The following is a 10,667-nucleotide window of genomic DNA, read 5'->3' as shown; positions in this document are numbered from 1 at the left end:
GCACAAATACATTTTTTTTATATATGTTCCTGTTTTAGTTGTCCGGCGTGACGAATGCGAACATTTATACTGTCCTGCGTTTACACGGGGTGTCTCAAAAATACTTTCATAGGTGGGATAAGGTTTCGAGAAAAAAAAAAGAACACGTCATCGAAAATACTGCAATTCGAACGAAACATATGGATATCACGCGATTTAATAGCTCAATATCACATATTACTTAAATACATTTTTAGTATTTACTTCGCGGCATGCACTATACTTGGAGAACGGTATTCTGTGAAATACGAATATACACATAGAATGAAATTTGAAAGTTTCGTGACACTGATATCCGTGCCGCCGTGATATTTTTTTTTTTGGGGGGGGGGGGGAATTTTCTACTACAAGAGTGACAAGGCGCAGGGATGGAAGCTATATAGAAAGGTTAACCAAACAGTAAAACCCGGTGTGTTATACCCTACACTCAGTGTAGCGTACCTTCAGTGTAGAGTAGTAGTGTGAGTAATGGTGACATGCTACGCACTATGGGTAGCGTACGTTCCAGTTTAGAGTAGGGTGTGTGTGAGAACAATTAAAAGCGTTGCCTGAAACGTACTCACCATCGCTTCCAGAAAGTGTTGAATCCTCTCGACCGACATGGCAGCGATCAAGTCGACCTGCGGTGCTCTGCTCCTTGGGGTGTGGGCTGTCCTTCTCCTCGGCATCTGCTACGCCGATTCAGATGAGATGGACGACTTTAAAGAGCAGAAGCCGGATGGGAGCCCCACGTACCTGAAGATGGCCCACTTCGCGGTGTCCACGCAAACGAAGGGCAAGAAGGTGTACGACACGGTTGTCAATCTCACAAGTGTCGCCACTCTGGTTAGTGCCGAGCTTTATTGGATCCGTTGGTTGCGCGTTCATTAAGGCGAAAAACATTCCCTACCTCATCAAAAGCGAAAATTGACCATCTGCGTCGGCATCCCTCAGCGTCATCACGACGGCTGCGAAAAAGTCGTCACTTCACTTCATCATATGAAGTCATCATGACGTCACAAATCGTCAAAATTTGCAACACCATCAATATGTTATACAGATGACGTCCATATCCCAGGCAGCACAGCACGTTGGTCCAATATTGTTTATACGTTGGCAAACGATGGCCCAATGATGGCCCATACAAACCACTATAAAACCAATGTTGGCAAGCCAGCCTACAAGGATGCCAATAATGGTCCATCTTTGCCAGCCAACATACAATATTGGTCGTGCTATTCTTTGAGGTTGGCAACAACGGCCCATGGTTCCCGATGTAAATACGATATTGGCAGAACCAGGCCGTATAAATGGCAATATTGGGCCAGCTTATCCGTTGGTAAAACAATATTGGTTAAGTAATGGCTGTAGATCGGATATATTGTCCAGTCAATCTGACTGGTTAAACAATATTGGACGGCCAATGCTACGCGCCGGACAATATTGTCCAGACTTACACGTTGTCGCTCCAATGTCTTAAACACTGGCAAGCATATGCATGATTAATCGGCAAGAATGTTTTTTTCCCCTTTTACCATCACTGAGGGAAGGTTAGCCCGAATCGAGCCACCACCTGCATGCACGCTATTATGAAAATCACTTTGTCCGGCATTCAGCGCACCTCAAAGAAGATTTCTGGTTACTTATCACCATAGGCGTGCGCAGGATTCCCCATTAGGGGGGGGGGGGCAAAGGTTCGTCGCAGCGCCCCCCACCCTACTAAGAGGTTCGTCCGAATTAACCGGGTTGCGGACAGGTATGGCCGAATTAACGAGAGTGTGATGCCGTTAAACAATAAACATGCTTGCAGGGACCAGAGAACGCGTCCTAATTATCCGACTTTCCGAATTAATAAGTGTGGAATTAACGAGCTTTTACTGTATAAAGATGGCAAAAACAGTCCATCGTTGTCAGCCAACAAACAAAACTGCAAATTCCAGTCTATAAGAAAGGGAACAATGGCGTACACAGGGTCTTGATTTTTAGGTTGGCATTTAGTGTGGCACAAAATATATGCTAAATAGTTGGACAAAATTCGTTTTACAGATGTTGAGCAATGTAAAATAAGTACCAAGTTCTCAACTGAGTTTTGCGCGCTGTTGGAAATACATCTATGAGAAAGGAAACACAAAACAAAATCTCACTTTGCAATGCTTGTTGAAAGTTAACGTTAATTGTGTGATACAGCCAGTGTATACATCGCAACTGTATAAAAACAACCAAAAAACCCTACTTTTACATTGATTGAAGCTGTACATAGCGTTGACGAGTTAATGGAGTAGAATAGAAGTCATCTGCTTCGCAATGGGCCTCTGCGGTGGTGCACCTTCTGCGCACCGCACACACACCGAAATTATTCTCACGGCTTTATTAGCGGCAAACAATCAAAACATTTCATGTGACTTCAACCACGCTGTGTATTTTCGTGTTTGCTGCACGACTGGTTGGATTACAGGATTATAACTTCTTTGTGTGCGCGCTACAGCGACGTGCTGTCCAAGACTACGGTATCGCCCGCGGAATCTTTAAATGATCGATGAGTTATGTTTGCACTTTCAACGCTTCACACAACCAGACGTGTTCACTCGGTTCTCGGTGTTCTCGGTGTTCGGGAGGCCGGAGAAGCAGCGCGGCGCCATGTTTTGCTCCGAAATTTCACGTCCTCTCCTCGCGGCAGTGGGGCAGCGCGGTGGTCGCTGGTCATAAAACACTTGTCACTTGACGGCTGCTCCGCCCACGACGGTTCGCTTTCAATGCCTTTGAAAACGAGGGGGTGGGGGGGGTTAAGGGAGATGGCGGGAGACGACGGCACCTCGGAAGATGCGTACGCGTTTCGGCCCCTTCTGGCCGGCGGCTATTCTTCGTCAGTCAGTGGCGGTTACTTTCCCTCGTTCGGGCTCCCAGCATCGGCGGGCGCGGGGCGCGCGCCCCTCAGTTTTCAGTCGAGGGTCATCGGGAAAAAACGGAGTCGGATACCGAGACAGGATGCCACGATTCTACGGATACCGAGATTCGACGGCGATACCACAGTGAGAAGGCAGCTGCCCTGTTCTTCATCGGACCTGACTGTTTTGACTTTTGAAGAGCGATCCGCAGATGAGCGCCGATGTGTTCTGACAACTCGCAAACTTTCCGCCGGATTTTTGTGTTCGTATCGCGTTCAGTAAGTCGTTTTTCTCCTTCGTCGCATGTTACTTTCCGTGTTGTTCGTAAGTGAAATGTGTGCTGCGTTTATTATTGCCTACATTACCGCGTAAGTTTTTTTAAATTTGCTAGTTTGTGAATACCGATGTGGGGGGCTTTATTGTGCGCTTCGAAGTAGGTTGGTTAAGTTCTCGCCCTCAACGATGTTGTCAGCATTTGCGTGTGCTATTTTGTTCTTTTCTCGCGTTGTAGTGCGTCAGCTTAACACCCTTTTTTCATTTGCCCTTCGCCGCTGGATTCGCGCAAAGAAATGATGGATTTGTAACACACAAATTTTTATTAGTTGTGAAGTTGTCGCAGACTTTCAAGCTCTTGCCGCAGTCACCTTTTTATTAATAAATAGGCGATGAACTTTCTGGTAGTTCAAGGTGGTTATGGATCTCGGCTGTATCGAATGTCTTTTCACGTCTACATGTTAATTTATTTCATTTTCTATCACGCTTCGCTTTTCACTGACTTCCTTTTGAACCTTCGGTGAACTGAAAAATCAAATAAGCGCTAACACCTAGGGAGGCTGTGTGTGTTTGTGAGTGGTCCCGTTTCCCCGATTTCTAATATAAGGACGTTATTGAAGGTAATTAGTGTAGGTTCTGTGCAGCTGTTATCTGCCAGCAAGCGGTCAGCAGAACAAAGCGCGAAATGCGAAATTATTTTCAAAACTTGCAGTATCTTTGCCATATGTATACATGCAGAATAAACTTGTGTGTACTCTCAGCTTTTGTACGCTGATTATCCCTGCTGCTTGCCCCGCCACGGTGGTCTAGTGGTTATGGCGCTCGACTGCTGACCCGAAGGTCGCGGGATCGAATCCCGGCCGCGGCGGCTGCATTTTCGATGGAGGCGAAAATGTTGAGGCCCGTGTACTTAGATTTAGGTGCACGTTAACCCTTTGCGGTCCAAAACCTTTACCCACTTTCGGGCTCTAGCGGTCCGAAACTATTTCGCCAGTTTCTGGCGCCGCGAATAAAAACACAAGCTGTGGAAGAGAAACGCACAGGATATTTATTTTTGCTCCTGCATTCTGCAGGCAACTCTTTTAGTGATATTTGGGCAACGTATGATACCGCTCAAAGCATTCCCCTGTGTGCAGGCCAGGGTTATTACTGCAGGTTTCCACCGCCGCCGTCGTCGTCTTCGTCACTCACTTCTGTCGAATCACTGTCATCACTGTCTGGTGGAGGCACGTAATTCTCTTCCTCACTAAAGTCATCCTCGCTTTCGCTAAAAGCACCGCCGTAAAACGCACGCGGTGAAAACGTGGCCATGCTTCTCAGCGAACCGCGCGCGCGAGTGCGTACGCTCTAGGCCCCGTGCTGATCATAGTGCTGCACCCTAGTGTCAAAAAAGTAAAACCTCAACAAACAAAGCTCACTTATTCCTCAAGAGATGGCCCTTCATGTATACAAAAAATGCGCGCGACTCGCGGTGAGAAAACAGCAAAATTTAAACCACGAACACCCTTGTCGGGCGGGGCCCGACAGCGGACCGCTACGGCCGTGTTGCGTTGTCGGGCGCTGCCCGACAACGGACCGCAAAGGGTTAAAGAACCCCAGGTGGTCTAAATTTCCGGAGCCCTCCACTACGGCGTCTCTCATAATCATATCGTGGTTTTGGGACGTTAAACCCCAGATATTATTATTATTATTATATCCCTGCTGCTTGCCTAAAAGCAAAAGCGTGGGCAACATGCATTTATTTACGTGCACAAAAATCTACCTCACGTTAAACTACACATTCAGTGGAAAATGTTTTCATTTCCAGCGTTAAACGCTGGAAATAAAAGAACGATGGTGCAGCCAACGATAAAGGCTGGCAAAAAATATTGGAGCTGCCAATATTTATACAATGTTGGCGATACGTACGACGAACAATGTTGGCTACAGCCATCCTTGCCATTATTGGCGATATGTTGAACGGACAATGTTGGCTACAGCCATCCTTGCCATTATTGGAAGATCATTGGCATCCAATATTGGACCAATGCACATTTAGGTGTAGCAAACCCCCAAAAGCCAATGCAGGACCAATATTTCTGCCAATGTTTACCAACATTGTTCCGAGATTGGTCCAATACCGGCGTGCTGCCTGGGATTATGCGACTTTATTATGTGACGTTAAATCACATCGTCTCTTGGTCACGTCATACCCCACCGTTGCTTGTTCAAAGGTGGGTCAAATGTGGAGGCAGCGCAAGCCAGATGTGGTGAAGAAAGCTTGCAAAGCCGCCAGTCCTGGAGGCAATGCAAAAGCACGTTAGGCGCAGAAAGTTTTCGGACATCCCGGCCGCGGAGGCCGCATTTTCGGTGGAGGCGAAAATGCTTGAGGCCCGTGCACTTAGATTTAGCTGCACGTCAAAGTGCCCCAAGCGGTCGAAATTTTCGGAGCAGTCTACCACGGCGTGCCTCAGAATCATATCCTGTTTTGGGGACGTAAAACCACATCAATTATTATTAAAGCCTTTTGAGAGGGGCGGGAGATAGTAAATATTAATACATGTGGTTTTGAGGTGGCGGAACTACGATATGAATATGAGGCACGCCGTAGTGGAGGCCTGCGGAAATTTCGACCATCTGTCGTTATTTAACGTGCACTGGAATCGCGCAGTACACAGACAGCTAGCAATTCGCCTCCATCGAAATGCGACTGCCGCGGCCTGGATAGAACCTGCGAGCGGGGTAAGATAACTACATCGGCTGAGAAGAAAAAAACATGGCTGATCCCTCCGTCATAGGAATCGGTATAACACGAAAGTTAAACGTGTCTTCACAGAAGTAGTGCTTATTGTGTAGTGATATATGAGAGCTTGTACAATGTCTATTCGTGTTTGGCAGCTATAGCACCGTTTGACGTCGATGCACCCATGTTGACAGCATGTCTCTATCGCGACGACTAACGCCCATGATCATTATTAAACCGTTGTGGTAGCTGTCGATGTGATATTTGGACACAGCGAATCGTGAATCCCGCGTAAAGATGATATCAACAAGCTCATAATCAACACTGGTACCCGGTATGCGCTTCTTCAAAGCGTCGTCAATTAAGGAGAGAAACGGCACGGTGTACGCTTTCTAGTAACGGGTAGCCGACGCCTGTGCTCAGGCATACATAACACACACTGCGCTTCAGCAACACGAGAGGTAGAGGTTCGTAGTTCATGTTTACCGGCAGCGCAACCACACACACGGACAGAGAAAAGAAGCGAAACGGAAACACAGTGTTTCCGTTTCGCTTCTTTTCTCTGTCCGTGTGTGTGGTTGCGCTGCCGGTAAACATGAAGTACAACCAACTGGCCCAAGTTTCCGTTTTGTTAGAGGTTCGTAGCCTGAGCCGCAAACGCGTGCGTCCCGCTGGCCTCTGTCTCGCAAGCGTTGCTCTCGCTCCACCAAGGCACGACATTCGCCCGTCGAAATCGCGTCCTTTCTGCAACGCATATTGCAGCAGTTTTGTTAGTCGGTGCTCTCGCAATTGAAGCAGTCGGCCGCGGAGAAATCCCGTTGGTGCACGTGGAAGCTACTCCGTTGAGCCGACGCACGCTAACACGAAGCCAAAGGCAAAGAACGTAACTGCGTCAAGCGTGCCTCGGCGACGGCAGCGCGGCCAGTCTACCTCTCTGGTATCGAGACGCTTTAACCATTACCTCCGATATCGCGTGCAATCTCGGAGGAAGCGCTGGTAAGTGTCGATCGTGAAGCATTACTTCTTTTCACACCTCACAGACGGCGGCACCACCCCGCTCCGCCCGCCGCGAAAGAGAATGTGCGAAAGATAAAAGGCGCGTTCGCGCCGTGTCCAGCATCTCCCGAGTTAGCTTACTCGGTAGCGCGTCGGGCGCTTGCCGTCGCGGCCGCAACGTCATGGGTTCGATTCCCAGCGGGGTATATTTTTCTTGGTTTTTTTCTTTCTCACCCATTGGCGTCCATTTTATCAACGTCATATCCGTGACGGATCTACTTGGTGGACCCCGGCATAAAACACTTTCGTGTTAAAAAAAAGAAACGTTCGCTTTCGCTTTCGAGTTCTGTTGTGCGATTGCATGAGGGACGCTTGTAAGTGCTTCGTTTGTTGTCATTTATGAATTACAAACATTCACTATGCAACGTTATCTAAGAATTAGCTGAGCAAAGACAATAATATCGTAGATGCACCATGCACTTTGATGCATTTCCAGCGCTTAACCGAAGTAAGAAGAACAATAAGAAAAGGGAAAAAAGAACAGTAATAACTTTCTGTCTCTGATTTTTTTTTCTATTTCGCTTAAGCGCTCGGAATGCATCAAAGTTCGGTATTCCAGCTAGTCTATCAAACTACTTTAAGTACCGAGTACACATAACAGGTTTCGAATAAAAGAAGAATTAGTCGAAATTATAATGTGCGGATACGAGGAGTGTTGTAGCGAAAAACAACTAAAAATTCACACGACCACATATTACACATTTTCCTCAGACGACGCGAAGGCAATTGTCATCTCCTTATTTGTATTATCAGTCGAATGTATTGATTCCTCCCCTCCCACAGAAAGCATTCTGCACACAACGCGGTTCGGCAACGCAAGCATCGGAAGCTTTGTGCACCTCACATGTTCTGCAGTGCCTCCGGGATCCGTCCGCATTTGACATTCCTTATGCACTTTGTGGCACGTCATAGTGACGTCTGTATGACGTCACATATTTTGGCAACAAGTGACGCCATGATTGCGTCACAGCCATCATATCGCGACGATGATTTTGTGCCTCACTCGTGTTCATGCCGTCACCACCGACAGTCAATTTTCTCGTTTAATGAGGCATCTTAGGGTTTCGCTTTAATAAAAACTTGGACGAGGCTTGAGCTTCGCCTTCAAGAGTAGAACGCGATAGCATAATCGGGCCCCATGCGCATCGACTTCTCAACTGCTAGCCCAGCTTCGGTTCTCGGTGCATGACTCAACCGTGCCCTATGGAAACGAACGTCTGACCGCTCATCATTGGCCGTTTCAAACTATCCTAGAATGCCTACTGTAAGCTCTGTTGCGCAATGTCCACTACGCCATAACTCTTTCTTTTTTCGACTCAGCTAAGCGGCCATTACGCGTCCTTAAGGCAACACGCGAACCCTACGCAGCTGCTCACTTTGTTGTTGGTTCAGCTGATGATGACGATTAAATATGTGTGAGCGCTTTGTAATGAGTAGGCCTTTAAAACACCCACTCGTTGCGCAATTCACCTGTTTGGACGCCTGGCGCGATTCTATGCTTGTGCCGCGCAATATTACATGCGTTAGGAGACTCCTCTAAAAACATGACATTGATATAGTTTCTTTTTCCGACGTGCTCTCTAGCAATGACTAGCTCTGCGGTGGAATCTGCTTGTCCCGTAGATGGTCTGTGTTCGATTCTCACTGGTAGATAAAATATTTATTAATTGTTTCTTTGCACCTTTCCGGATTATGTGGTCCCTAACAACACTGACTTTCGCTCACAACCAACGACGCCGACTCCGACACCGACGCGTACACCGGAATTTCTGCGAAACGAGCTCTACAACGCTACCGCGTTAAAATCTAAGTGAGCTAAACCCCGAGTGAAAGCTGTACGAAGTGTGGAGCGTTGACTCGCCTGCGCTTCCTATGTGTTTACCTCGTATGTATCGCCTCTTTTCTGTTGTTTAGTGCTCCTTTCTTGTGTTTATGTGCTCTCTTTTGGTATTTTTGGATGATCGGACGGACCAATTAGCCCTTCGGCGACGCTGGCGTTCACGGGCAAACAAGCAGTGTCGTTCCAAGCAGAGGCAAATGCCAATACTGCTGTGTTTCTGTTTATGTTTTTCACATTATATTCTTTGGCGATAACCCTATCCAATGTACCTGTAGCATGCGCGAACCGAACAACTGAAGACGCATAAATTCGCATGCACGTCTGCTAGCACTGAGTCGCCGTTCACCTGAATGGATACATAAGTTTTCTAAATTATAGGTTCTTCTATCCCCCCACCCCCTCCTTCCTTTTTCTTTCTTTTGCCGAGCATCGATGCTGAGATCTTGTTTTCTCATGTGCTCTATACATATTGTGACGTAGTTGGTTCTTATAGGTTTCACTCCATTGCATGTAATTTAAATGTTGTTAAACCTCCTCGCCACCTCCTGTAACACCCTGTTAAGGGTCCTTGTGGGTCATTATATGGTGACTGTGAATACGAACTCATTTGAGGCTTCTGTAAACGTAATTTACCGCAATCGACACCAATTTAATGTTTCCTTCTAGTACATCTCATGTCGTGCTCGTTCTAGACATTGCCACCATTGGCATTGCCAAGGGGATGGGGGTGGCGGGGCTGGTGAAACGAAATTTTTCAGTTTTGCTTGCCTATATATACACACGTCCTACCGGGCACACACGAACATACATAAAATATGGTTGAACTCCGCTACCCCCCCCCCCAAAAAAAAAATTGTTGCTACACAGCTGCTATCCGGCTAATGCTGCGTTGTGCCCTCGCGTTTTGAGTCTACTGTGACGGATTGCCAACAAGCCTAAGCCACTTCCTTTGAGTGAAAAGCACGCAGGAAATTTTACTTTCGGCACGACCGGCCACTATGGCTATGTGGCTCCGGGTCCTTCTACGTCGTTGCTTCGAACCCCGGCGGCGTCTATTGTGTATTGCCTGATTAGAGCCGAATGCAAGAACGATCCAGTGTTGTCATTTAGTTACCCGTCAAAGAACCCGCATTTGCCGAAATCAGTCTGTAGCCCTCCACTACGGCGTGCTTCATCATCCCCAATGCATAAGCGAGGCGTTAAACCCTATGAATGACTGTAATAACTCTTCTTTCCTTACGCATATTCAGGTTCGTAAAAACGAAACCACCTACGATCTCGACTTCAACACGGCACCGTCAAACTGCACGATCGGTAAAGATGCTTATTCGGCGGAGAAGTGCCTTCCTACCGGACCGGTAAGCTGGAGTATGCCTGCGGCTGTAGAGCAACACTCTAGAAAAAAGAGAGTCATTTGACTCTTCTTTGGAAGTCCTGACTTGCCACGTATGCGACTCTCTTTAAAGATATGAGACCATTCGGATCATTATTTCAACATCATTCTACTTTCAGACGACAGTCGTGGAGCCAAAACCAGAGAGCTGACGGGTCTTTTTAGAGTAGTATAGTGGCAAGTCAGCACGACAGAAAAGAGTAACACATACTCGTGTTATCAGTGCTGTTGTTCTTGGCATGGGCCTGACGACGGATGAGTGCCTTCGGGGCATGTCATGTTCCGGTTCCCAGATACAACCAAAGATGCCATAAATGCCTCCGTCGTGAACGAATTGGTAACTGCACAGCGAAATGGGGGAAGGACGGCATGAGCGTGAATAGGACTTTACGTTCTGCGGCAAAAACCAGGTCCCAGATACTCCCATAGGTGGAGTAAATGCGTCCGGTGCGGGCGAAGAGGTAGCCACAAAGTTAAACC

General features: G+C 47.3%; 1 protein-coding gene across 1 annotated transcript; it reads left to right on the top strand.

The window, feature by feature from the left end:
• Nucleotides 1-639: 639 nt before the first annotated feature.
• LOC125756434 (salivary cystatin-L2-like) lies at nt 640-10,339 on the top strand. Its single transcript, XM_049411228.1, has 3 exons — nt 640-864; nt 10,045-10,152; nt 10,307-10,339. The coding sequence occupies exons 1-3, from the start codon at nt 640-642 to the stop codon at nt 10,337-10,339; spliced, it is 366 nt and encodes a 121-aa protein (XP_049267185.1).
• Nucleotides 10,340-10,667: the final 328 nt, after the last annotated feature.

Source organism: Rhipicephalus sanguineus, chromosome 11, assembly GCF_013339695.2.
Source record: "Rhipicephalus sanguineus isolate Rsan-2018 chromosome 11, BIME_Rsan_1.4, whole genome shotgun sequence".
NCBI classification, from domain to species: Eukaryota; Metazoa; Arthropoda; class Arachnida; order Ixodida; family Ixodidae; genus Rhipicephalus; species Rhipicephalus sanguineus.
Note: the sequence above shows the minus strand (reverse complement) of the source record. Positions and strands in the feature narration are given on the sequence as shown.